The sequence below is a fragment of the Lynx rufus genome, unplaced genomic scaffold (genome assembly GCF_022079265.1).
Source record: "Lynx rufus isolate CCGP_SWC_20201006 ecotype Redwood Valley unplaced genomic scaffold, mLynRuf1.p SCAF_28, whole genome shotgun sequence".
NCBI lineage: Eukaryota > Metazoa > Chordata > Mammalia > Carnivora > Felidae > Lynx > Lynx rufus.
The window spans coordinates 10,555,285-10,582,003 of NW_025814843.1; the positions used below are offsets into that span (position 1 = coordinate 10,555,285).

The 26,719-nt window shown below is 56.6% G+C and overlaps 1 protein-coding gene across 1 annotated transcript; it reads right to left on the minus strand.

Moving 5' to 3' along the window:
• Nucleotides 1–3,614: 3,614 nt before the first annotated feature.
• On the minus strand, nt 3,615–25,943 carry POLR2A (RNA polymerase II subunit A). Its single transcript, XM_047089660.1, has 29 exons — nt 25,463–25,943; nt 17,034–17,166; nt 16,781–16,917; nt 16,497–16,670; nt 16,104–16,385; nt 15,710–15,871; nt 15,383–15,603; nt 15,114–15,246; nt 14,530–14,654; nt 14,221–14,431; nt 13,390–13,599; nt 13,085–13,253; nt 12,822–12,916; nt 12,509–12,712; nt 12,161–12,383; nt 11,494–11,677; nt 10,943–11,114; nt 10,745–10,850; nt 10,444–10,649; nt 8,528–8,752; nt 8,140–8,386; nt 7,789–7,889; nt 6,804–6,908; nt 6,529–6,711; nt 6,144–6,347; nt 5,802–5,988; nt 5,596–5,709; nt 5,297–5,446; nt 3,615–5,193 (listed from the first exon to the last, which is right to left on the minus strand). Exons 1-29 carry the CDS (start codon nt 25,553–25,555, stop codon nt 4,037–4,039), a joined length of 5,913 nt encoding a protein of 1,970 aa, XP_046945616.1. The 5' UTR covers nt 25,556–25,943; the 3' UTR covers nt 3,615–4,036.
• Between the last annotated feature and the right edge of the window lie 776 nt (nt 25,944–26,719).

The following is a 26,719-nucleotide window of genomic DNA, read 5'->3' on the forward strand; positions in this document are numbered from 1 at the left end:
GAAAGCCTTGGACAAAATAAGTTTCATAGGAGTGCTTGGCTTGTTCAGTCGGAAGAGTGTGCAACTCTTGACCTCAGGGTCGTGAGTTTTAGCCTCACCTTGGGTGTAGAGATGACTAAAAAAGAGAAATAAACTTAGAAAAATTTTTTTTTAATTTTTTTTTTCAACATTTATTTATTTTTGGGACAGAGAGAGACAGAGCATGAACGGGGGAGGGGCAGAGAGAGAGGGAGACACAGAATCGGAAACAGGCTCCAGGCTCTGAGCCATCAGCCCAGAGCCCGACGCGGGGCTCGAACTCACGGACCGCGAGATCGTGACCTGGCTGAAGTCGGACGCCCAACCGACTGCGCCACCCAGGCGCCCCAAACTTAGAAAATTTTTAAAAAGAAAAAAGTATGTTTCATAAAATTGGATATTTATTCATAGTTAGATCTTACGGCAAACTAGATGTAGAAGGATACGTCCTTAACTTGACAAATGTTTATTTAAAGAAAAATAAAACTAGGGGCCCCTGGGTGGCTCCGTCGGTTGAGCGTCCGACTTCAGCTCAGGTCACGATCTCATAGCTCGTGGGTTCGAGCCCCACGTCGGGCTCTGGGCTGACGGCTCGGAGCCTGGAGCCTGCTTCCGATTCTGGGTCTCCCTTTCTCTCTGCTTCTTCCCCACTTGCACTCTGTCTTTCTCTCTCTTTCTCTCAAAAATAAATTTAAAAACATTTAAAATATTTTTAATAAAAAATAAAATAAAACTATAATGTACATCATACTCATGGTGAAATAATGAAAGCATTCTTTTTTAAGATCATGAGCTCACAAAGGTGAGTCATTCTAGTAAACAACTTGTGCAAATTCGTCAGAGTACATAGAGTAACACAGGGAGTAAAGGGTTTTTTTTGTTGTTTTCCTTGTTTGTTTTTTTCTAAGTGAGCTCTACACCCTACGGGGGCTTGAACTCATAACCCTGAGATCAAAATTTGCATGCTCCACTGACTGAGCCAGCCAAGTGCCCCAGGAATAAAGGTTTTGATAACTGGGAAGGTAGAAACAGAGTCGGCATCATGTGTATATGACATGACTCTTTATGTATGGAGCAAAAGTACTACATATAAATTAAGAGACTATTGAGAGATTATGGAGTTTGCTGGATATAAAATCAATATACAGAAATTATTTCGTTTCTGTACATCAAGATGTGAGAAGATGAGGTATGAAAAAAGATACTGTATTATATCTATAAAAAATATAAAGAATCAGAAATATAAAAAATACAAGACTAGAGAGAATATAAAGGTGAGAGTCTGACTCTTGATTTCGGCTCAGGTCATGATCCCAGGGTTGTAGGATCGAGGTATGCGTGGGGCTCTGTGCTGAGCAAGGAGCCTGCTTGAGATTCTCTCTCTCCTCTGCTCCTCTCCCCTACTTACATGCATGATCTCTCTCCCTCTCAAATAAAAACAATTAATACACATAAACTATGATATATTAACTATATATAAATACACTAATTACATGAGCTATAGATTTAATGAAACTTTATTTTAAATCTTTATGTATTTTTGAAAGAGAGAGAGAGACAGAGCACGAGCAGGGGAAGGGCAAGAGAGACAGGGAGACACAGAATGCGAAGCAGGCTCCAGGCTCTGAGCTGTCAGCACAGAGCCTGACACGGGGCTCGAACCCACGAACCGTGAGATCATGACCTGAGCCGGAGTCGGACGCTCAACCGACTGAGCCACCCAGACGCCCCCCGTTTACCTTTTTAAACTGAAGCATAGTTGGCAGTGTTCCACTGAAGTCAGGTGCACAGTAGTGAGTGGACGTGTCTATACGTTATGTTGCCTTCTCCACAAGTGTGGCTGCTTCCTGCCCCCGCAGGATACCGGGGGCTAGAATTCCCACGCTGCTTTTCATCCCCCAGGACTTCTTCATTCCAGAACTGGAAGCCTGGATGGGCCTCTCACCTCCCCTCCACCCACCATCCCCTTCCTCACCCCCTCTGGCCACCATGTTTGTTCTATTTATGGGTCTGATTCTGCCTTTCGTTTATTCATTCGTTTTGTTCTCACACGTATGTTAATGGGGGAGGGAACTTTTAGGAAGACTTCTCGTGGAGATTTATGAATTCGCCGAAGCGTTTTCTTCTTAAACATGATTGAGTTTATTAAATAGTATGTGCCACGTGCTGAATGTTGGTCTCCCCCAAATGCCCACGTTGAAAACAAATCCCTAACGTTATTTGGAGGTGACGCTTTGGGGAGGTGCTTAGGTCACGAGGGTGAAGCCCTCTTGGGAGGGGTGTCTCATAGAAGACCCCCAAGGGCTCCCTGCCCCTTCTGAGCGTGAGGACGCAGTGAGAAGATGGCCATGTATGAACCCTCCTTGGGTACCAAATCTGTCAGTTGCCTTGATCTTGGATTCCCCAGCCTCCAGAGCTGTTTCGAGAAATCGCTGTTGCTTATAAGCCAGTCTACGGTATGGTTGTAGCGGCCCAGATCCAGACAGTATGCAAACAATCCTATTCTTACATGACTTCTGTGCAACCTCCTATCTTCCTACGCAACCCGAGAGACGTCTGCACTTACATTCACCAAGTGCTGGCGCTCAGTTTTTGGTGGTGGGATTTGGGAAGATTTGGCATTTCTTTCTACAGTGTTTCGATTTTTATAATAAACGTATACCCTTCTTATAAAAATAAGTCATTTCTGGGCGCTTGGGCGGCTCAGTCGGTTGAGTGTCCGACTTCGGCTCAGGTCATGATCTCACAGTTTGTGGGTTCGAGCCCCACGTAGGGCTCTGTGCCGACGGCTCGGAGCCTGGAGCCTGCTTCGGATTCTGTGTCTCCCTCTCTCTCTCTCAAATATGAATGTTAAAAAAAACTTTAAAAAAAAGAAGTCATTTCTTTCAAAACAACTTAAGATTGGGGTTAAATATACCCAAATGGCATCTACATAATCTTGGTGATGTTAATAGATCTTGGTCATAATACTTTCGATACCGTTCTTTGGAATACTTCAATTTCAAAGATGAATTTAAAACATTCAAAGTGAAGCGGAAATAACTTGCAGAGGACAGAGGAATGTTGATCTCCAAATGAACAAGAAACTAATGAAAAAAATATGAAGTGGCCAAAAACAATAAATTATTCCCAAATCCTTTAATTTTAGTTTTCAAACGTATTACAGCATCCAGAACCTTCTCATTGTTGGTTGGAGGCCAAAACAAAAACTGGTCAGTAGTGACTTGAGAAACGTGTAGGAAAAATACCCAAAGAAAACGTGCCTCCTGGTGGCGGCTTGAAGGGCAAGACGTTTTCTGCTTCTGTGGCGCGTCCGTTGCCGCACTTGTCCAAACTCCGGACCGGGAGAGGCAGACGGGTTAAAAAGCTGTCATGTGGAACACGCTTTAAGCTAAGGCAAGGGCCTGACCTGCTCGCCCAGCAAGCTGGTAAAAAGCACCACGGAGCACGTGGCAGGTATTTGTTCAGAGAATACGTGTACCCTCGGGGGGCGTCTCCCGCCTCTTCCCGGCCTGGGCAGGGGTTCCCACACTCAGCAGCAGCCCAGGCGGGTGGGCCAGACACAGCTGCCTCCCAGTAAAGCACTCAACGTCACGTTTTTGGCCAAAATTAGTAAACTTTATTTGAACTTCAAAAAAATAAAATAACAGACGAAAGGCAGCTTTAGCTTTGTTCTTCCATAGGATCAGGTAGAATGACCCAAAGCAGGAACTACCCCTAAGAAGTTAAAATACCCTTTACCCCCAATCAAGCCACAGGCAAGGAGGGATCCTCAATTCGGGGACGGGCCCGGGGTGGGTGGGGTAGGAAGACCACCAGAGCCAGGCGAGTGGATGCTGAGACAGCACAAGTGGAGAACGAGACAAGAAGCCCCAGCGGAAATAGAACCAGAACGTCAACGAGGAACTTTGTCACAAGAACTATGTACAAGGGAGGCGGGCCGGGGGCCTGCACCTCGTGAGGGCACCCCCCGGGCTGCCCTTCGCCCTGGCCGACGGCCGCTGCGCCCCGCTCACCCTCAGTTCTCCTCATCACTGTCGTCTGGGCTGATGGCCGGGCTGGTGAGGCTGTAGGTGGGGCTGGTGGGCGAGTAGCCGGGGGAGGTGGGCGAGTAGGTGGAGCCTTTGGGGGAGGTGGGCGAGTAGGTGGGGCTGGTGGGCGAGTACTTGGGGGAGGTGGGCGAGTAGGTGGGGCTGGTGGGCGAGTACTTGGGGGAGGTTGGGGTATAGACCGGAGAGGTTGGCGAGTAAGTAGGAGACGTTGGGGAATATTTTGGGGTGGTAGGTGAGTAGGTGGGGCTGGTGGGTGAGTACTTGGGGGAGGTGGGTGAGTACTTGGGGGAGGTGGGTGAGTACTTGGGGGAGGTCGGGGTGTACTCTGGGGAACTGGGGCTGTAAGAGGGACTGGTGGGGGTATACTTCGGCGAGGTGGGGCTGTAGCTGGGGGAGCTGGGGCTGTAGCTGGGGGAGCTCGGGGTGTAGGTCGGAGACTGCGGTGTGTATCGTGGGCTTGACGGGGAGTAGCTGGGCGAGGTCGGGGAGTAGCTGGGTGAAGTCGGAGAGTAGCTGGGAGAGGTTGGGCTGTAGTTAGGGCTTGTCGGTGTGTAGTTGGGGCTCGTCGGGGAGTAGCTGGGTGATGTCGGGCTATAGCTGGGGGACGTTGGGGTATAATTGGGACTGGTCGGAGAGTAGTTAGGGCTGGTCGGGGAGTAGCTCGGGGATGTTGGGGAGTAGCTGGGGGATGTGGGAGAATAGCTGGGGGATGTGGGGGAGTAGCTGGGGGATGTGGGGGAGTAGCTGGGAGAGGTCGGGGAGTAGCTGGGAGAGGTCGGGGAGTAGCTGGGAGAAGTGGGAGAGTAGCTGGGAGAGGTCGGGGAGTAGCTGGGAGAGGTGGGAGAGTAGCTCGGGGAAGTTGGAGAGTAGCTGGGAGAGGTCGGGGAGTAGCTGGGAGAAGTCGGGGAGTAGCTGGGAGACGTTGGAGAGTAGCTGGGGGAGGTTGGGGAGTAGCTGGGTGACGTGGGGCTATAGTTAGGACTGGTGGGAGAGTAGGACGGAGAGGTCGGGGAATAGGAGGGCGAGGTAGGGGAGTAGGAGGGGCTCTGGGGTGTGTAGCCGCCGGGGGAGCGAGGCTCGTAGGCAGGAGACGTGGGTGAGTAGCTAGGAGACATGGCACCACCTGGAGGAGAAAAGCCGAGAGGAGCCACGTGAGGGAGAGTCACCGGAGGGAAGGACCGGGACGAAATGAACTTGGCCCCCACAGACGGACAGGGCCTGCTCACCTGGTGAGGGGATGTAGGGGCTCGAGGGGCCCGGGGAGCCCGGCGAGCCTGGCGTGGGGGACCACGCAGGGGAGTAGCCTGGACTGAAGCCGCTGGCATCCGAAGCAGCACTAGGGGAGAAGCCAGCCGCCCCTGGGGTCATCCCACTTCCTGTGGAGTGACAGACAGAGGAAACAGGCATTAAAACCAGAGCTGGAGCCCCCCCCCCCAACTTGCCCCACCCCACGCCTTCCGACACGGAGACTCCTCAGCCTCCTGTGAGCCCCCAGGGGGCCCCTCTGCCAGCCGGGGTCACTCACCGACACTGGGAGACCAGGCGCCATAGGCCGGAGTGGCCCCCTGGTTCCAGGGAGTCATGGCCGGAGAAATCCCTCCCATGGGACTGGGCGCTGAGCCGAAGAACATGCCAGTGGCTGTGCGAGGAGGATGCACAGGGGCTGGTGAGCACGGCGTCTGGGGACCGGCCTGTCCCCCCCCCCCCCGCCCCCCGAACCCTCCTACTCACGTCCGGCGGCCCCCAGGCCGGGGATGTTGGTGGGGATCTCCATGCCGTACTTGCACTTCTCCGCGTCGAGCAGGAGGTCGAAGCAGCCGGTGCCGGCCGGAGCGAGCTGGCCCAGCATGATGTTCTCAGACACCCCCTTCATGGGGTCACTCTCTCCGTGCGCGGCCGCTTCCATGAGCACATCCACCTGAACGGCCGGACGACGGGGCCCCCGTGAGACCCGCCACTCCCAGTGCTCCGCGGCCGCCCGACGGGGCAAGGGCAGCGGCAACGCCTCCCCTCTTCCCACGGCGCTCCCTCCTCCTGCCCCCTCTGTCCGCCCCTGCTCCGTTCCGCCGTTACCGTTTCCTCAAAGGAGCATTTCATGAGAGGTCCCGTATCCTGGCGGTTCACCCCGTGTCGCGTGATGGCCATCAAGTGGCCACGACAGGTCATGGTATCACACAGGAGAGCCAAGTGGCGGTAATTGACGTAGGAACCGTCAAAGGAGATGACGTGGTAGAGCTCTCGCTCCAAGGCCTTCCGCACGGCTTCGATGCCCAGCACCTGGCACGGGGTTGGGGGTGAAGGGTCAAGACCGAGTGACCGTGCTCTCCTCTTGCCACCCGCCCCCCGCCCGGAGGGACAGTCGGGAGTCGGTGCGGCCCAGACTCAACAGTGGACTCGGGCACGGATAACCCTGAGCGAGGAGATGCGGTGCGGGAGCTTCCGGGCTCGAGCGGCTCACCGTGAAGATCTCCACGATGTCGTTGGACGTGGTGCGCACAGGGTCCACGTCCTTCTCACTCAGCACCCGCATCAGGCTCACACCGTCGGTCTCCAGGATCCACTCCTGCAGGGCCTTGAATTCTCCGTCCTCCGTGATGATGATCTTCTTCTTGTTGTCCGTCTGCGGCAGGTGCATGTACACCTGCGGGGATGGCGTGAGCTCACTGGGGGCGGGGGCGGGGGCGGGGGCGGGGCGGGAGCTCACTGGGGGCGGGACGGGGCGGGAGGGCCGACCTTGCTGATCTGCTCAATGCCCTGCAGGGTCATGTCCGTCAGCATGTTGGACTCGATGCAGCGCAGGAAAACGTCGTCGTCCATCTTGTCCACCACCTCTTCTTCCTGTGCCAAGAGCAGAGCCAGAGTCTCGGAACCCTCATCGCGTCCTGGGCTCCCTCACGCCCAACCTCAGCGCCCCCAGGGAACCCACAAGTCGAGTCAGGCGCCAGACCCTGCCCCCCTCCGTCCCACTGAGTTCCCTTTTATCGTGTTTTTACGATCCTAGTAAAAGAAACCTAAGGAAAACCACCCACACTCCACCCTCCTAACACAATTTCCGTGTGTGTGTGTGTGTGTGTGTGTGTGTGTGCGCGTGCGCGCGCATCTGTGCACACACGGCCCCAGGACTGTAACTGCACAAGCAGCACCACCCCCTGCCTTAATGGCACTCACTACTTGCCCAGGCCGCTACTTCCTGGACAAATGAGCTCGTTCGTGGAGATCTAGAGCGTAAGATGCCGAGACACGTCAAAATCCTGGAGTCTGCTCTCCGATAGTTCGACAGTAAGTTCTGAGTTTTTGTTATCGATACACCAGGCACCCCACATGCTGAACAGTATTTTCGGAGCGGTGCTCAGGAGGGAAGTCACCGGTCCAACGTTTCCCTGGGTCTTGTGATACCCACTGGCACGCCACTTTCCACGGGACACGGCAATTTTGCTGTCAACCTGCCCCTGGCTCTGCCCTCATGCAGGAGCCTCCCGGGAGGAAGGCCCAGTGACTCCCCTGCTTCGACACCATCTGTTTTCTCGACAGGGCCGCTGCCCCGGTTTTCCAAGGCTCCCGCGGCTGAAAGTCTGGGAATCCCTGCTCCTCCCCCACTCCCCATCCCGACGGCAGCGGCGTGCCTGGTCCCTCGACGCTTCCATCGGGACCTCTCTGGCCCGAGCGAGGCTTCACACCTTCCACACCCGACGCTGCCGACCCCCTGGGGCGTCCGTACCTCCTGCATCTTGTTCTCGTCGCTGTTCATGATGCGGATCCGCAGCACCAGCTTCTCCGCGTTGTCGTCGTTAAAGATGCAGTTCAAGTCATCGCCGAAACCTGGTGGGGAGCAAGAACTGTGAGAGAGGCGGCCGCGACCACACCTCGCAGTCACTGTTCATCCACAGCTCTCCCGGATGGGGCTCCTTCTGGCTTCTCCTCCCTCTCACAGAACCGTCTAGGAGGGGGGGGAAACACTGAGCACGGAAGGCAGAGAGGGAGGGTGGCTCGCTGGGAATGGGTGGGCGGTGACGTGACAGACGGGGAGCCCAGGCAGGACCCCGAGCCGGGCCTGCCCCCGCCGCCTCACCAGCATTGATCTTTTCGGCGATCTGCTCCATGGTCAGCTTGCGGTCAGTCATGTGCTTCCGGTCCAGCTCCACCCGCAAAAGCCAGGGGGAGATTCGGGCCACGTCAAAGTCAGGCATCTCATAGTAGACGTTCACCCACTCCTGGTCCTCGGCCACCACCGTGCTCTGGGGGTTGGGGTCGTAGTAGATGGCTGTGTTGGCGGTCACCTTCCTCAACGTCGTATGCTCCAGGCGGCACAGAATGTCCTGGGACAAAGAGGGACTGATGACACGGCACGTGGGTGGCTCCAAAGGCCCCTCCAAACCCTCTGTAGGGAGGAGTTATTCCGGGATGAGAGTTCTCCTTTTCATCCTGCCAGGAAGTCCATCGACCCACCCACCCCCTACCTTGGCCCTCTCGGCGTCCCGAGCAGACTGGCCCAGCAGGAAGACCGTGAGGGACGGGGTCTTTGGTTTCTTGGAAATGTTGATCAGCTCCTTGAGTCGCGGCACGCCCAGGGTCACGTTCTTGGCAGACACACCGGCGTAGTGGAAGGTGTTCAAGGTCATCTGGGTGGCGGGTTCTCCAAGGGACTGTGCAGCCAGGGCCCCCACCATCTCCCCGGGATGGGCCTGCGGAGTAAGAAAGGCCAGCCTCCGAATCAGCAAACCCCTCCCTTCTGGCCGAGAACGAGACGCAGTCAGGACGGGGACAGAGGCGTCTGCACGAGGCAGAGACTTAAAGTGCAGTCCCGCGTACCCCTCCCTTCCTCAGTGCCTCAAGTGACACACGTTTGCCCCCGGGGGTGCACACCCAGAAAAAGGCTCTCCCATCCAAAACCCCCATTTCTAAAGTACGCCAACATTACAGGCTAAATGTTCACTCTATAGCAGTTTTCCGAATAGGAAGCTCCCAATTGTCATCGAGGTTATGAGCGCAAAAAATTTAACCTTTCAACGCGAATCATACGGTACGTAGCCTTTTCAGACCGACTTCTTTCGCTTAGATACAAGTTACCGTATCGTCTTCTGATGGCTGGGCCCCTCACGGCTTTCATCACAGAATAATATTCCTTTGTACGGGCTTAGCAGTTTGGTTTACCCATTCGTCAGTGGATGGACTTTCGGCCTGTTTCCACCGCCTGGCTACTAGGAATGATGGGGCCCTGAACACTTGTACTGGGTCTTGTGGACACACACTCCGCCGTCTCTTGGGGACACTCCTAGCGGGACTGCTGGTTCAAACGGGAACTCTGTGTCCCACCTGGAGAGGAGCAGCGGGCCCTGATCCCCAGCAGCGGTCCAGGAGACTTCTGATTCCTCCACATCCGCGCCCGCCGTCCCTTTATTCCCCACTGTAGCCATCCTAAACTCGTGGGGCGTGAACCGGTAGCTCACCGTGGCTTTCACCCACAGTTCCTTGACGGCTGAGGACGTCGAGCATCTCTTCACGTGTTTACCGCTCACTTACGTGAACTCTTCGGGGGAAAGGTCTACCCGAATCCTTTGACATTTTTCTTTTTGTTTTTCTTTTTGTTGCTGACTCTCAATAGTCCTTCGTGTATTTTTCATACACAACCTTGTCACGTATGCGATTTGCAAATGTTTCCTCCTGTTCTGGATTGTCTTCTCATTTTCTTGCTGGTATCCTCGGATACCGGATTTACGTCAAATATATTCGGAAGTACGCCTATCATTATAACGCCTCTCTCTTCCCGCTACTCCGTAAAATCCTTAAAGACGGTGATGGTGTGGCGCCTGGCTGGCTCAGTCAGTCAGGCGTCTGACTCTTCATTTCTGCTCAGGTCATGACCTCACAACCATGAGTTTGAGCCTCACGTGGGGCTCTGTGCTGACAACGCGGGGTCTGCCTGGGATTCTGTCTCTTCCTCTCTCTGCCCCTCTCCCACTCATGCTCTCTAAATAAATAAAGTTAAAAAAAACAAAACAAAACCACTGGTAGTATACCTAGTTGCTGTCCTGCTCACGCTCCCCGATCCCCTACCTCCACCTAAACTGGAATTCGGCACACGGCAGGCGCTCGAAGAAAATAAAGAACAATCCTCCCGTTTCATAGCGCAACCACGCAGCTTCTTTCTGTACAACTGCCTGTCCTAGAGTGGTCACTCTGTCCCTCCAAGGCCCAGTTTTCGTGTCTGAAACATGGGGCTCCCAAGTTGCCGGGTGGTCTCGGGACCGCTAAGAACTGAAGCAGCCCCTCCGTGAACAAGCGCCATCATCGGCGGGGGGTGGGGGGGCTGCTCTCAGAGCCCAAACGCGTCAGCAGGTCAAAGGAGAAGAGCAAGGCTGAGAACACCACTCACGATGGCTTGGTTGAACTTGGACTCGATCTCTCCGAGCAGCCAGTCGAAGGCCTCCCCGCTGAGCCGGAACTCCTCGGCCATGCGGCGGGAGCACAGCGTGGAGCGCAGGTGGATATTGAAGAGAAGCGTGGCGTTCTCCTGGGCTTGCCGGCTCAGGGGGTCGTCCCCATTCACGATCACCAGCTTCTTGCTCAATTCCTTGACTCCTGGGACGGCCAAAGGAGGTAAAGAAGTTGCAGACCGGGGCCCAGCTCCCTCCTGTCCCCCCGCCCGGCCCGGAGACCCCAGAGCAGCTACTCACCCTCTACGACCTTGATGGGGTGCAGGTCGGAGGGGAGGCGAGGGTTGATGTGGAAGATCTTCTGAGCGTTCCAGATCATGCGCAGCAGGTTGCAGGGGAGGACCACCTGTGGGAGGACGAGAGGGAGCGAGGATCGCGAGTGGGCACAGTCTCTCGGGGGCGGCAGCTCGCCAGCCCAGCCTTCCGGCCCACGCGTACCTTGCTGTCGCCGGTTGGGAAGATGACCCTGAGCACCTCCCGATCCTCACGCATCCGCTCAAATTCGCGCTCCAGCTCGTTCTGAATGTGCGCGTTGCTCAGCACGTCCTTCACCAGGTCCTCCTGCAGAGTCCGCCGCAGGGCCCTCTCGTTGGTATAATCGAAGCGGAACCTGCATGCGGCAGGAGGTGGCGTCAAGGGGCAGGCGGGCCCAGGGCCTGACCCCTGCCCGGGGCACCGAGGCTCCCGAAGGGGCAAGGTCTGCACAACAGGGCTGTGGAGGCGAGACTCTCGGGCAGGGAAACTGCAAAAAGGACCTGGGGCGGGGCAGCCCGTCTGGGTTTGCTCTGTCGGGTCATCGGGCACGGGCCGGGGACGGGTCTCAGGTCTGTTCCCCACCCACCCACTCCCACCACGCGGCGTCCGTCACCCGGGTGGGCGTGGGGCTCTGGGGGATCGAGCTGCCTGCGAGGCACAGTCCAGGCGAGCAGTCTGTGTGCAGGGAGGGGGGGCCCCCAGGAGGCGAGAACCACCCCCTGCCTCCTCCTCACTTCTTCTCAAAAGCCTTGTTGGACGGCTTGAGGGTGGCCAGGTTCTGGAACTCGACACTCTCGCCGGCCAGGCCGTCCTCGCCGTAGCGGAGCTGCACCACCTGGTTGATGGAGTTGCGCACGGTGGCGTCGTACTTCACCATCACCGACTCCATGGACTTGATGAGCCGCCGCTGGATGTACCCTGCGAGGAGGTCACTGGGGCCTCACCAGGGGCCGCAGGGCAACGAGGCGAACACGTGGCCCGAAGAGCCTCTCTCAGAGCGAGCCCTGCCGGCGGCCCGAGGGCCTCAGCCCACCCGAACCTCAGAGGGGGCAGCCGGTAGCCCCCTGGCCCCCGAGGCCTCTCCGTGAAAGCCGAGCCTACCACCGACCGGAACCGGGCCCAGAAGAGTCCCTTAGGAACCAGCCACCGGATGGGGCCCAGAAGAGTGCCCTAGGAACCAGCCCCTGCGTCACAGTGCACGACAGAGACCCTGAGCTCCTCCCCTGCACATGGAAGGCTGCAGGGCCGTCACACGGGGGCGACTCCCTGGCTGTGGCTGTCGCTCCCCCCACGAGGGACAAACCACGTGTCCAGGAGAATGCCTACCCCTCCCTCCACGCCCTGCACCCGCCCCCTTCCCCCCCCCCCCCCGGCTGATACGCACGGGCCCGAAGGCCTCACCAGTCTCAGCTGTCTTGACAGCAGTATCGATGAGCCCCTCGCGACCCCCCATGGCATGGAAGAAGAACTCGGTGGGCGTGAGGCCGGCCAGGTAGGAGTTCTCCACGAAGCCTCGGCTCTCGGGCCCGTAGTCGTCCTTGATGAAGTGGGGCAGGGTCCGGTGCTTGAAGCCGAACGGGATCCGCTTGCCCTCTACGTTCTGCTGCCCGACGACGGCGATGACCTGGGAAGTGAGAGGCGGGATGTACCCGGCGCCCTCTGCACCAGGAGCGGGGGCTCCCAGCACTACCCCCGCCGCCGCTCCCAGCCTTCTCTGCGGCCCAGATCTGGAAAGACAGGGCTCCCCACCTGGGAGATGTTGATCTTGGAACCTTTGGCCCCGGACACGACCATAGACTTGAAGTTGTTGTATTCAGACAGGGACTTCTGGGCGGAGGAGCCGGTCTTGTCTCGGGCGTCGTTGAGAATGCGGTTCACCTGGTTCTCAAACGTCTGCCGCAGAGTATTCCCCGGGGTGGGCTCCAGCTCATTGTTATGAGCCTTCTCGATGACCTGGGTACGTGGGCAGGGGCAGACCTCAGTGCCCGTCCTACTCCCCTTCCCTCACACCCGCTGGGCTCTCGCAGACATCACGTTCAAAGTCTCTGAGTGTTCTGCCCACCTCTATCACATCCTGCTTGGCCTTCTTGATCGTATTCTGAATGTCCTGGTAAGTTTTAGAGTCCGCAATGGAGTCCCCGATGCCAATGGTATGACCTGGGAGAAGGAGAAGCATCAACACCCTCTGAGGGCTCCCCAAAGACCTGGGATGGAATCACAGCCAAGAGAGTGCCAAACCCAAGCAGGGAAGAGAAAAGGCTGGAGAAGAGCAGTAAAAAGACGGAGTAAGGATTCAAAGCAGGTTTGCTAGAGCCTTCTACTCACCCTCGATGAGCAGCCAGTTGTTAATGACGGTCTGAATGTTGGAGTAGAAGAGGCGAGTGATGTCGTGACCCATCTCCAGGTACGAGATGTGGACCAGCGAGCCGGCAGACGTGCCCAGGGACTTCTTACACAAGATGCCCATGATCAGCTCCCCGTTCTCCACCACCACCTGTGCACAAAGCACCCTCTCAAGGCCCCTGCAGTGGCTCCCCTGGAAATCCCACGGATTTCAGCCAGAAGGCCAAGAGGCAAGGTGGCGGCCAGGTCCGAACGCTGTTCCCACACACGCAGAGACCAGGTCCTACCTTGGTGTCCCCGGGAGAGATGTGCTTGTAGGGACCACTGTCCTCATCGTCGGGATGGGTGCTGTGGGTGCGGATGCAGTTGATGTGGCCCGGTATGATGAGGGAGAAGATCTGCTTGCCCGTCCACAGGGGACGGGGCTTCAGAATGGCTGGCTGCGGGACCTTCCCGTCCCACGTGGACAGGAACATCAGGAGGTTCATCACCTCACCCTGGGAGGGAAGAGCAGGCCAACGGACTTCAGAACTGCAGGCCCCGCTCTTGGGAATGTCACCTGCCCGAGATGTCATCTTGGAATGTCATCTGGCCAATCCAGCCAGATTCTGGAGGCAGAGAGATGCCAGGAAGTGTTTTCCAAAATTTTAATTGAAAATACAATAACTAGATTTTGGGTTTTTCTTCTTTTAAACAATAAGTACAAATTACTTTAAATAATTAGGAAGTAACCGGGGCGCCCGGGTGGCTGTCGGTTGTGTCCAACTTCGGCTCAGGTCACGACCTCGTGGTTCATGAGTGTGAGCCCCGTGTCGGGCTCGATGCTGTCAGGGTGGAGCCCTGCCTCGGCTCCTCCGGCTCCTTCTCTCCCTGCCCCTCCCCACTCATGCTCTCTCGCTCTCAAAAATAAACGAGCAAAAAACGAATTGAACAGCGAGCTAAAGTGGTAAACGTTTCGGCCCGTGATCCGCCTGACCCCATTTGCCTTCTGCCTCACATGCAGGTCTGTGTGACGCGAGTCAAGGCAAGAGTGCTGGCTGTCCCTCCCAATCATCCCCTCGCCGCCCTGGGGTCCCTCTGCCCGTCCCGAGTCAGGCTCCCTCCCCAGGGGCACACACCCGCTCCAAGAAGACGTCTCTCTTTGTGAATTTGCGCACTGCGGTGAGCGTGTCCTGCACGATGCCCATGACGGGGCGATTGCTCTGGGGGGTGACAATCATGCGTGGCACCATGGCGAGCTCCTGGATCTCCGCCCGGGTCTCCAGAGACTGTGGCAGGTGCAAGTTCATCTCGTCCCCGTCAAAATCAGCATTGTACGGAGTGGTCACGCTGCGGTGACAGACGGAAGCCGGGGTCAGGAAGACGCCTGCAGGGAGGCGTCAGGGAGCAGCCCGGCCCCGCCTGCCTCCCTCAGCCAGGGCGCTGACCTCAGATTCAAGCGGAAAGTCGACCAGGGCAGGATGCGGACCCGATGCCCCATCATGGACATTTTGTGCAAAGTCGGCTGACGGTTGAAGATAACAATGTCTCCGTCGCACATGTGCCGCTCCACCTGTCGGAGGAAGCGTGGACAGGTCTTAGGGAAGGCGCTATGAGTAGGAGGACAGGACCGTGGGCCTGAAATGCTCTACACGTGGAAACAGACGACACTGGGGGGTTAATTTCACACGGAACACGTGTCAAACACAAGCTTCGGGCCGGGTTATCAGCGATGACGAGGCACGGTTATCCACCAGCCTCAGGGAACTCAGCTGTGAGAGAAAGCCCAGAGACCCTGGACACGAAGCCTCCTGTTCTGTTCCTCCCCTGGATCTCCCTTCCCTGCCACGTACACCCCTCGCGCCGCGCTTGGGTTTATGCGACCCCCACCCCAGATGCCCACGGCCAGCAGCTCTGGCCCCACTAGGAGGCGGCAGTCTCAGAGTCTCCAGGCACCTGGATCCCCCCGCCCCCAGGGCCCCCTGCCAGAGAGCTTCCGCTCAGGGGACGGAGGCCCTGGCCTGTCACGTGCCTTGTAGCCGGTCTGCAGGTGAAGGTCACTGGGCTTGGGGTGGAAACGCAGGTCGATACGATCGCCGTTGTCCCGGATGATGTACTTGGCGCCCGGGTACTGGCTGTTCCCCCTGCGCACCAGCTCCTGAAGTCTAAGGAGGACAGAGGCATGATGAACGCACACCTCCCGGGAGCCCCCGCTGCCTCACTCAACCGGAGCTCTCGGTGCGGGCCCACTCCCGTCGTGTGTCCACAGCCCTCCCGGCAGGGTCCCAACACGGAGCCCACCTGTCGATGTTGAAGGGCGTGACGATCTCCGCAAAAGTCATGTTGGCGGCGATGGAGCGGGGCACGCCGACCTGGTCGATGGAGAGGTTGGGGTCGGGGGTGATGACGGTGCGGGCCGAGAAGTCCACTCGCTTGCCCATCAGGTTCCCCCGGACCCGGCCTTCCTTGCCCTTCAACCGCTGCTTCAGGGACTTGAGGGGGCGTCCGGACTTCTGCATGGCCTGTGAGGACATACGGGGAGGCGGCCGCAGTCAGCACGGCCCCTCCTCCGGGGCAGGGGCGCGGGGGCGCAGGGGCGCAGGGCAGGCGGGGGGCGTGCAGACTCACGCGGGGCAGGCCGGGCAGCTCGTTGTCCACCATGGTGGCCACGTGGAACTGGAGGAGCTTCACGTCCTCGGCGATGACATGTGCCGCCGCGCCGTTCTGCTCGTTCCGCCGCAGCTGGTTGTTGATCTTCACGATGTCGGCCAGCTTGTGCGTCAGGTCGTCCTGCGGCGGAAAGGCGGCGGCGTCACCGCCAGGCGCTCGGGGTCTCCCTCACCCCCGGGCGGGCGGGCCCTGCCCATCCCTCCCCTCCCAGGTACAGAGGCACCTCTGTGACCGTCACCGCATTAAGGGCCTCGTCGAAAGGCGCACGGCTAGCAAGCGGCGGTCACCCCTGCACGCCCGCACCCGCGCTGGTCCCGTCCCCCCGGACAGGCAGGGTCCCCGGGCCGCCGACCTGGTTGCGGGCGGAGCCCTGCATCACGACGGCGGGCCGCACGGACAGCGGGGGCACGGGCAGCACCGTAACGATCATCCACTCGGGCCGTGCGAAGCGGGGCTCCATGCCCAGCACGAAACACTCCTCGTCGGAGATGCGCTTGAAGATCTCGTGCACGCGCTCGGGGCTCAGTAGGATCTTCTTCTCCTGCGAGTCCTCGTTGACGTGCTTCCACTCGGCGTACAGCTCGAGGCCGGAGCGCCGGATCCTGGGCTGGTACCGCCCGCAGCCACCGTGGCCCTTCCAGACAGAGGGGGGGCCGTCAGAGCCGGGAGGTGCCGGCGCCTCTGTGCCCCCCCGGTGTCTTCTGCCGCCCCACCCACCCCGCGCGGCGTCCCCGACGGCCGCTACCTTCTCCTTGGCCAGGTCCTCGTCGCCCTCCGGCTGCTCCACGCCGAACTTATTGTCCATCTCCTCTCCGCCCTCGCAGATGTTCTTGCCCTTGCACAGGTCGTACACGTGTGTGAGCCGCTTCTTGGGTTGCCCCTTGGACTTGGCCAGAATGTCCTTGATCTTCGGGTTGTTCTGGGGACACGGCAGAGCAGGGTCGGTTGGGCCTGCTCCTCGGCCCCCCCAGGCATCCCCTCCCCCGGGGCCGGGGCCAGGGCCGCCCCCCCCCCCCCGCCCCCACTCACAGAGTCCACGAGAAGTTTGGAGCAGAAGAAGCAGACACAGCGCAGAACTTTCATCGTCTTCACCAGGAAGCCCACGTGAAACACAGGTTTGGCCAGCTCAATGTGGCCAAAGTGGCCAGGGCACTCTGTCATGTTTCCTGTGGGGACACACACCTCAGAGACCAGGTCCCCAGGTGTCCACCCTCAGGCCGGGGCCCAAGGAGCCCAGCCTCCTGCTCCCTTTGGGGCGCCGCGCCAGCCCCCCAGCACTCACCTGCACAGGTCTGGCAGCGGCCAGTCCGCTCGATCACCCCCTGCCTTGGATCCATCAGCCCCCCAAGCTTGGGGCGGCCTCCCTCCGTCGTCTCGGGGTATTTGATACCCCCCTCGGTCACGGACATTCGTTTCTACAGAGAAAAAGACCAATAACAGCTAAACAGGATTCCTACTTTCCAGCTTTCATATGCTAAGGCCTCGAAGAACCCCAACCACCCAGAGCAGAGAGAGCCGGGTACAGCCCGGGGTGAGGGGAACAGGGCATCAGTGTGTGTGCTCCTCTGCGAGTGACAGAGCCAGAGTATCGGGGTCCCAGCCGCTGCCAGAGTGGGAGGGGGCGCTCACGCTAGCGGGCCGTGGACCCCAGCCCCCAGAGAAGCTGGCTAGCTCTTGGACTCAAGCTCCAGACGCCCCTCCAGACCGAATTCCGGTCTCTGGCACCCACAGGATGCAGCCCCAAAGCTGAAAACAAGCCCAGAATCCGAGCCCCTAGCAGGAACCCCTCTGGACGGCACCCCGCCGTGACAGCGCACGTGTCCTGCCCCAAGACGGGGCCTGCCGGACAAAACGGCTCTCATCCTTGTCACCTCCTCCTCCCCAACAAGGGCCCGGCCAGCTCTTCAGAACCCTTCCTCTTCAGATGGAGAGCTCGTGGTAAGACGGGAAAGGCAGGTGCGGGAGTGGAAGGTCGGTGAGAATGATCCGGAGAAGTGTACCCAGGCGCCCCAGGAGAGGGAGGCAGAACCCGGGGTGGGATGCTGACAGGGGCGGGAGCGGGGGACAGACGAGTTCAGAGGCCTGTGTGTGTTAGAGAAGAGATCTCTGCCCTGGGCGAGAGGCGGGCTAAGGAAACCTTTACTTTTCACACCCTGAAAACCAAGGGCTTTGCAATGAGCTGGGTTTGGCCCGCTCGACTTCCAGAGCGAACTTAAACCTAATAAGAGCTTTGATCAGCACGTCAACTTCAGGCCGGCACCAACCGCGCTCAGTGCACCTTGTCCGTCTAACCCTAACTGCTCACCTTCCAGGAATGAGGTCCTGTCCTTAGACAGGAGAAACCTGAGGCTGCGTGAAGGGACTTGTCCGAGGCCTCTACCTCCAGGAGCCACCGGAAGTCGGACCCAAGCCTCTGTGGGCCAATCACAGTCCGTCCCGCGGCCCGGTAAGCACCTAAGCTGTGGGGTACAGCTTCTCGGTGGCAAGCACAGCACTGGCTGACTGGTCTTCTCTTCACAGCTGACCGATAGGCACCACAGTCCCATTTTACAGATTACAACACCGAGGGGCCCAAGGACACGGGGCTAGAAAGGAACGGGGCCAGGATCACCTGTGCGTCCTTTCTAGTGCATCATGCCGAGAAAACGGACAGTGGGTTCTAACTGGCACAACGTGGCGACTCCACCTCCTTCCACTACGGCCACCACCAAGTCCCCGAAACCACGCCAGACGGCCCAAGGAGCTGCACTCTGCCCAAGCCAGCGGAGCCGGCCAGTCTGAGCTTGTGGGCCCGTGACGCTCGGCAGGTGGGCCACTTCACCAAGCCTCATATCCTTCCCACCTAAGAGGGGGCACTCACGTCAGAAGCCAGTACCTGCCCTTCCTCACCCTCAGGCGCAAAATGGTTGAGAGAGCACGGGCTGGGGCCGGAGACCTCTGGTTTGCAATCCTGGCCCCACCATTTACCAACTGTGCAACTTCATTTACCTGCTTAAACCCAGCACGTGACAGGTGCTCAGTAAATGACAGCGCTCATGATCTAATCACTCGGCAAGCTCTGGTCACTTTCACCTCCTAAACGGGTTCTGAATCTCGCCCCTCTTCTCCAACCCCACAAGCCCTGCCTCAGGTCAGGCCTTTCCTTTGCCGTCTACATCAGAGCATTCCTTCAGTGGCCAGCCTGCCTCTCGTCAATCCGTCCACACACGTGGGGTGCTCCTCTTAAAATGGAAATCTGATCTTTGTACCCTCCTGTCCTCGGAATGACATCCAAGCTCAGTAGGAGTAAGCAGAGCTTACAAAATGGGTTTTATGATGTTTCTACCTTCCTTTCTTTTCCCACCTGGGTAACAGACTCCCCTGCGGTCTCCCCATCCGCCAGCACGTGTGCTGCCCTCTTGCCCTCCTCATTGTCTTCTGGAAGGCCCTTCCCCTCAAGGCAAATTGCTATTTAAAGACCCAGCTCAGGCATTGCTTCTTCCAGAAAGCCTTTCCAGAGCCTCCCCAAGACAGACCGGCACCCCTCCTCTAGGCTTCCATAACCCCTCTCCCACTGCACCCCTCCTAATGCAATCAAATTACCTACTGGGGGGGGGGTCTGTCTTCCCACAGATTATAAGCATCACTCGGCAGACAGCATTTCTCTCTCGTCCTGGATCCCACGGCCCCTAATGAATGTTTGTGAGACGAACTCCACCGCTCAGGACCCTCCGGTACAGGGAAGTGTGTTCAAAGAACTTGGAAAAAAGACTGGCCCCTGCCAGCCAAGCCCGCGATCCCCTCATAACGGGTCTGACCAGCCATGCTGAGCAGAAACCTAACGGTCTACTGATGTGAGGCTGAGAAGGCTCTGAGCACCCACAACGTTCATCAGGAAGACCAGGCTGGGGTGACTGGATTCCCAGAGCTGGAACCCCTTCAGCTGCATCGTGTCTTGTGAGAAAACGAAAGGCTCTGCTCACCTTGAAGGAAACACGGGAAAGCAGAAGCGGGCTTGACTCTGGCTGCCACAAGGGTCACTAGAGAGCTCAGGGCGATCAAGCTCAAAACTTTGTGGCTTTCTCTGCTCCGAGCCCAAGCCCACCGAGCCACCCACCTGCAAGGTACTGGGAAGCAGCTGGGGGCTGTCCTGGAATGTTCTGGAATATCTACCAGAAGGTAACACACTTCATTTTGGATTATATATATATACATGACATCAGCCCGCAGCCTTTCATCCAAACCCTGGTTCTCATGACCTACGTAAGGGGGAGGCTCCTGAGGGGGTGGCTGGTCCCAGAGGGTGGCCCTGAGGTCACAGAACAGAAGCCTGCCACAGAGTCTCAGGAAACACTCATTCTCTTTTCTCTGCCTTTAGAGAAACACACTTGGAGGGGCGCCTGCGTGGCTCAGTCGGTTAGGCATCTGTCTCTTGATCTTGGCTCAGGTCACGATCTCATGGTTTGTGAGATTGAGCCCCGCGTCGGGCTCTGAGCTGACAGTGCAGAGCCTGCTTGGGATTCTCTCTCTCTCTCTCGCCCCCTCCCCAACCTGCATGTGTGCTCTCTCAAAATAGATAAACATGAAAGAAAGAAAGAAAGAAAGAAAGAAAGAAAGAAAGAAAGAAAGAAAGAAAGAAAGAGAAAGGAGGGAGGGAAGGGAGGCAAGGAAGGAAGGAAGGAAGGAAGGAAAGAAGAAAACACTTGTCCTTGGAACTGGGCTTTGGGCCACTTGTACAGATGCGGTACCCACCCTGCCCCCGCGACATCTATGCTCCAACCACAGAGATCTCTCAAAATTCCTTTCCTTCACATGCCCCCTTCCCGGTACACTTCTTTCCGTTCTTTAAGATCCAATCCAATGTCCCCTCTCCGTAACGGTCACTGAGCTGTCCCTGGCCTCATCCACACCCCAAGAGGTGCTCGGCCGCCGTCTTTCCTTGTTTCCTCCCGTCTCTCGCACCGGCCCGCAGTCCTTGAGGGCAAGGATCATGTTGCACAGTGGCCAGCATGTGATAGGGCTCAGCAAGTAGCTGCTGCAAGTACAGGAAGTCCTTCCTTAGATTATAAATAACGTGAGGACGAGAATAAGCTTCTGATCCGCCGACATAACCCACACGTATCAGAATCTATTATTGTTTTAAATCCTTCTTGGAGTAAGTTGGGGTGTAAATAAATAAAGTTATACTCTTCCTGGCAGATGGCTGCTTTTAACGAAAAGGAGCCAATCTCGTCACATGTAACGGAGCACCCGTCTCCCCTGACTTGGTACCGGCTTTGCAGGAAAGTCCCAGCGCCAGCCCTCCTTGCGTCCTCGCCCTCACTCCGCAACATCCAAACCCGCCACAATGGCCGAGAGAGCAGCTCTATCTTACAGCCATTTTTTTTTTTAAGGTTATTTATTTATTTTGAGACAGAGACAGCGTGAGCAGGGGAGGAGCAAGAGGAGGGGGAGAGAGAATCCTAAGCAGGCTCTGCACCGTCAGCACACAGCCTGATGTGGGGCTCGAACTCACAAAACCGCGAGATCACGACCTGAGCTGAAACCGAGAGTCGGACGCTTAACCGACTGAGCGACCCAGGCGCCCCGTCTTACAGCCAATTCTAAGAGCCCTCAGTACCTCGACACACAGCCCTACTCTTAAATACTACCTGTTCCATAAGAGGTCCCTTGCCCGCCGGTCCTCCTACCCAAAGTGGAGCTGTTATTCCCTCAAACTACAAGAGCACTATATAAACTGCAAGCCATGCAGGGTAAAATCACTTTCCCATAAGCCTGCCCACCAGAGATGACCCCCCGGCCCCCGTCCAGTTTTGCGAACAGCTGGCCTGCCACACGCTTTTTATTTTTTTTTATTTTTTATTTTTATTTTTTTTATTTTTTTTTTTCAACGTTTATTTATTTTTGGGACAGAGAGAGACAGAGCATGAACGGGGGAGGGGCAGAGAGAGAGGGAGACACAGAATCGGAAACAGGCTCCAGGCTCTGAGCCATCAGCCCAGAGCCCGATGCGGGGCTCGAACTCACGGACCGCGAGATCGTGACCTGGCTGAAGTCGGACGCTTAACCGACTGCGCCACCCAGGCGCCCCGCCACACGCTTTTTAAAATGCAAGTATGTTCCGGGGCACCTGGATGGCTCAGGTCACGATCTCTCAGGTTCGTGCATCTGGCTCTGGGCTGACAGCTCAGAGCCTGGAGCTGCTTCGGATTCTGTGTGTGAGTGTGTGTGTGTGTGTGTCTCTCTCTGCCCATCCCCCAGTCACACTGTCTCTCTAAAATGAATAAACCTTAACATTTTTTTTAAATAAAAAAATAAAATGCAACTATGTTCCTATTTTTACATAAACAGGGTCTCATTCTGCACACTGTTCAGTAACATTTATGCGATTCCTAAACTTTATTGGTTCCTAGTGCCCTTGGTGTGTCAGTAATTTTCACAGCACTCCCTGGGCCAAGAGAGATCCACTTACTAAGCACCTAAATCCAAACAACTCACTAAACACCTATATCCTACCGACTCAATAGCCATTTGAAACGATACACGTAAATTGGGAAAAAGATTCCAATATTTTAGAAAGAAAAATATTTTTATTTCCTAGATAAGCACAATTACTTACGACACCTGCTGGGCACGGTACTACTTGGCAGATCTTGGAACCAGATTGGTCAGCACCACCCCGATTTCTTCTCTAGACTGATTTTTTCCCCCTGTATCTATTAGCAGCTGCTAAAAACCCAGCTTCCCAAAGATATGACGTCACTGAAAGGGATCTGGCGCCATCTAACGCTGAAAGGCAGCTACCAGGAACTCCAAATTCCCAAGACATCAGACACATGGAGCTGAGCTCTGGCGCTTCTCCTGAAAATTTAAAACCCCTCACTGGGCCCCTGAGAGTTCGCCGAGGTGGCTCAGCACAGTTTGGGGAACAGGGAACTCAGCCTAACGGGAAGATCTTTTCTCTTCTAGGAATACACGCCCAGAGTTACTCCCTAAGATTCCTATCAGTAAACATCTAGGCAATTTATAATTTCAAACAATATCCTTGTCAAACGACGTTGTGATAAAAATCCTCCCACACATATCTTTGTGAGCTGGGCAATTATTTCATTCTCTCATTCATTTAACGGGCTCTAATTACACACCAGGATTATGTGCTGGGCACGATTTGAGAGGCTGACGTTACAGAGGTGAATACAAGGCCCCTCACAAAATTTACATCCTCCTGAGGGAGCGAGGAACAGAAAAACTAATCCTTTCAGGTTGTGACAGGCTATGAGGTAAAATAAGGTCAAGACCAGGGGTTAGAGGGGTGCCTGGCTGGCTCAGTCCGTGGAGCACATAACTCTTGATCTCGGGGTTGTAAATTCGGGCGCCACATTGGGTGTCGAGATTATTTAAAAATAAAAAAAATGAGAAAGCCAAGAGCCAGGGGTTAGAGAATGCCCAGGTCAGGAAAGCACCCCGTAACAATAGGCTATCTGAGCAGAGAACACACGGACAGAAAGGCAGAAGCCTGGGGAGCTGCGGGCAATGCCCTAAGCAGCAGGAGCAGTGAATAATAAAGTCCCCGAGGCAGGAATGAACTCATACTGCTGGAAGAATGGGCACATGGGTGTGGTTAAAGAGCGAAAGAGTCTGGCGAGGAGCTGGAGAGGCAGGCAGGGGGCAGGTAATGCAGGACCCCGCAGGTCAGAGTAAGCCGCTCGGACCCTTCGGAGAGGACTGGGCGCGGGGAAGAGCCCGGGGGGAAAAAAGAGCTCTCTAGCCGCTCTGCGCACCGCAGAGGGAACAGCTAGCAGCCGGGGCTACTGCCCGGAAAGACGAGGGCGGCGCGGACCCTGCCGGTCCAGATGGAGATGGTCACAAATGGCTGGATTCCAGGCCTATTTTGAAAGGCAGAGCCGACAGACTGGCAGATGGACCAAGTGGAAGTTGTGAGAAGGCGAGGAATCAAAGACGGCTTTTGGGTTTCTGGCCCGAGGAAGTGCGTGATTGGTAGAGGCGCTTGGCGAACCGGGCAAGACCCGGGGAGGGGCACGCTCAAGAGGAGAAATTAAAGAGGTTTTCATTTCAGGATACGTTATTAGAAGCGGTAGGGCCGGAGCAAGGTATGTGCATATTAAACAACATCAACTTGTCGGACGATCCTCCAAAAAGGCGACACCAGTTTATTAGTCTCCTACCAACAGCGGCTAAGCGTGCTCACTTCCCAGGATTTGGGCCAGCAGAGAACCAGCAGATAAAGAAAAAACACTTCATCTAAATTTGCATGTTTTTATTAGTAAGTTGAATATTTTTTATTGGCCACTTGCACTACTTCTGTGAACTGTCTGTATCCTTTTTCTGCTTGCCTAACAGGTGTGTGCTTTCCTTACTGGTTTATAAACGTTCCTTGTGTATTAAGAAATCTGACCTTGTCTATCACCGTGCAAATACTGTTTCCCAATCTGCTTTTTAGCTGTCCCCGGTGCCTCCGATAAAGAGAAGTACCTCTTATTTTCAAGTAGTGAAACGTGCCCGGCTCTTCCCTGTATATAAAATGCTTAGCTCAGTGCCTATCATGTGCCCCGCCTATAATTCATTCATTCCTATTGAGGGGTTCTGTCCCCGGAATCGGCCCCCACAAGGCTTCTGTATGTCTCTAGGGCTTCCTAGTTTATCTTTCGAGACTTAAACCTTAACTCCACCTGGAATTTCTTTGGAATGGTGCGTTTACGAGGTCCTGACTCCTGACACAACTTTCAATTCACGTGGCTGAGCCCTGTCCTCCGGCAACACGATCTCCATCCCCAAACACAGCCATTCAACTCCATTCTCTCCAGCCCACTGGGTCCCTCCAGTTCCCTCCACAAAGGAGTCCAAGTCACCAACAGTTCTCCCCCAGAACTCCCCTCCTCCCTGATCTCTCCTGCTTCCCTTCTTAGCCCTCCTCTTCCTCGGCAATGGGTTCTTCACAGGGCAACCAAAGTAGGAGTAGTCCGTTTTGTTTGTCTTTTTTTTTTTTAAACGTAAACTTGATGTCCCTCTCCTACTTCTAATTCTCCAATGGCTTCCTATGAAAAATAGAATTAAACCCCAGGATTCCTTACCATGATTTCCAACATCTCACCTGGCCTGCCGGGTCTCATGCTTCTCCAGCCCATTTCCACAACTGTCCTCACTCGGCTGAACCCCAGTCACACACGCACAATTCTTTGAAGCCCCTGGGGCCACACCAAATTCATGCCTCCCTCAGGCCCTTTGCACCTGCTGTTTCCTCTGTCTGAAGAGCTCTTGTCCCCCAATTTGTGGCCTAGACTACTGGCTGCTTCTCCTCATCCAGGTAATGTCACCTCCCCAGGCAGGGCCTGTGGACCCTGACACTACCCCATCTACAGGAACTTCACACCTCGTGGCAGCGCGCACCGCTTCACTCCATTCAAAGTACTCGCCATTAACGGAATCCCCTCGTTCATTCATTTATGTGTTTAGTGTCTGCTCTGCGTCTATCCCACGACAGGCGTTCAATTCATACTTGCAGAAGGGGAGAGGAGAAAAAGATCTGGGGTCCGGCTTCGTATCCAAACTTGACAAGCCTCCCCCCCACCCCCCCAGAAGTCCTTCTGCATCTACTCCCTCCCGGCTGCGACCAGTCCGCCCCGGCGGCCCGTGCTCCAGGCCCGTCCCCCAGGCCACCGTGGAGCCCCGCCCGCGGCGCGGCAGAGCGCAGAGGGAGGGCAGGCCGCTTACCAGTTCATCCGGACTGAGGACTCCGAACTGCACTCGCTTGATGGTGCGCAGCGGGCATGCGCTGTCCCCGGAGGGGGGGCCACCCCCGTGCATCGCGGAGGCGGGCGCGCTGCGCAGGCGCAAACCTCTCTACAAAAACCCTGCGCCGCCTCCGCCTAGGTGCTCAGACCCCGTCGGGGCGGCCACCGGGAAGGACCTCCCCGAGTTGGGAGGAAAAAGCCGGAGGAGGGAAAGGTGGGGGAGGGAAGAAGGCGGGGAAGTGAAAAGGAGCGAAAGGAGCTCTCCTCCCCCTTTCCGGAGATTTTTCGTCTCCCAAAAAGGAAAAAAAAGAGGGAGGGGGAAAGGAAAAGGTTTCGGGGGGAGGAAGAAGAAAAAGGGTAACGAATAAATAAGTAACCAGGCTCCTGAACGGCAGAGGTTACGGCAGTTTGTCTCTCCCCCTTCCGGGAGCCGCCTTCTTCTCCAACCGTCCCGGCCGCGCTCTCGGCGCTTCTGAGGAGCGAACTGGCCGAATGACGCCCTTTATAGATTCGCCCCTGTATCCCCGCCCCTTCCTTTCCCGCCCTCCCTTGCGCTACGGGGTCGCCTGCGCCGGCCTGCACGGAGCGCGCGCTCGAGTCGTTGGTCCTCCCTCCCCGGCACCCGGGTTGGGCGGCCTTTTGAAGCGACAAGGGGGAGGGGGACTTTTTTTTTTTTTTACCCCGCCGCCTCCCCTTTCTGCTTCCCTCCAGGCCGAGATTTAAGGTGTGAAGGATCTAGGGGAAATATAGGCCGCTTTTATTCTAGTTTGGACTGTGCTTTCGTCTTCAGCAAAAGTCTCCCCCCCCCTCCCGCTGGAAAATGGTCTGTTCGGCGAATCGGTAATGAAGGAGGCGGGGCCGGTCGGGTCCTCCCAAGAGGGTTCCTGGGGGGGGGGGGCGGCGGGGAGAGCGTTGGGACCGTCCTTGGTCATGAATATGCAGTAACCACGCTGAATATGCATGAATCGATCAAGATGGCGAAGCCAATCGCCTGTCCGGAAGTAGCTGATGTTTGTGGAGCGGCCTCCTGGGACGGGTGGGCACCTCCGGGCCTCAAATGGAGCGCCGCCCGGAACTCGGGTCCTGGGTCACCCCCCCCCCTCCCCCCCCCCCCGGCTCTGAGCCGCTCGAAGAGGCCTGGACTCTGGGCTCGGGGAGCCTTCTCCGGAAGGAGGCTGGCCACTGTCCGGGAGAGATCACGGGACCGCCACAATCCAGGAAAAGCAGATTAGCCACG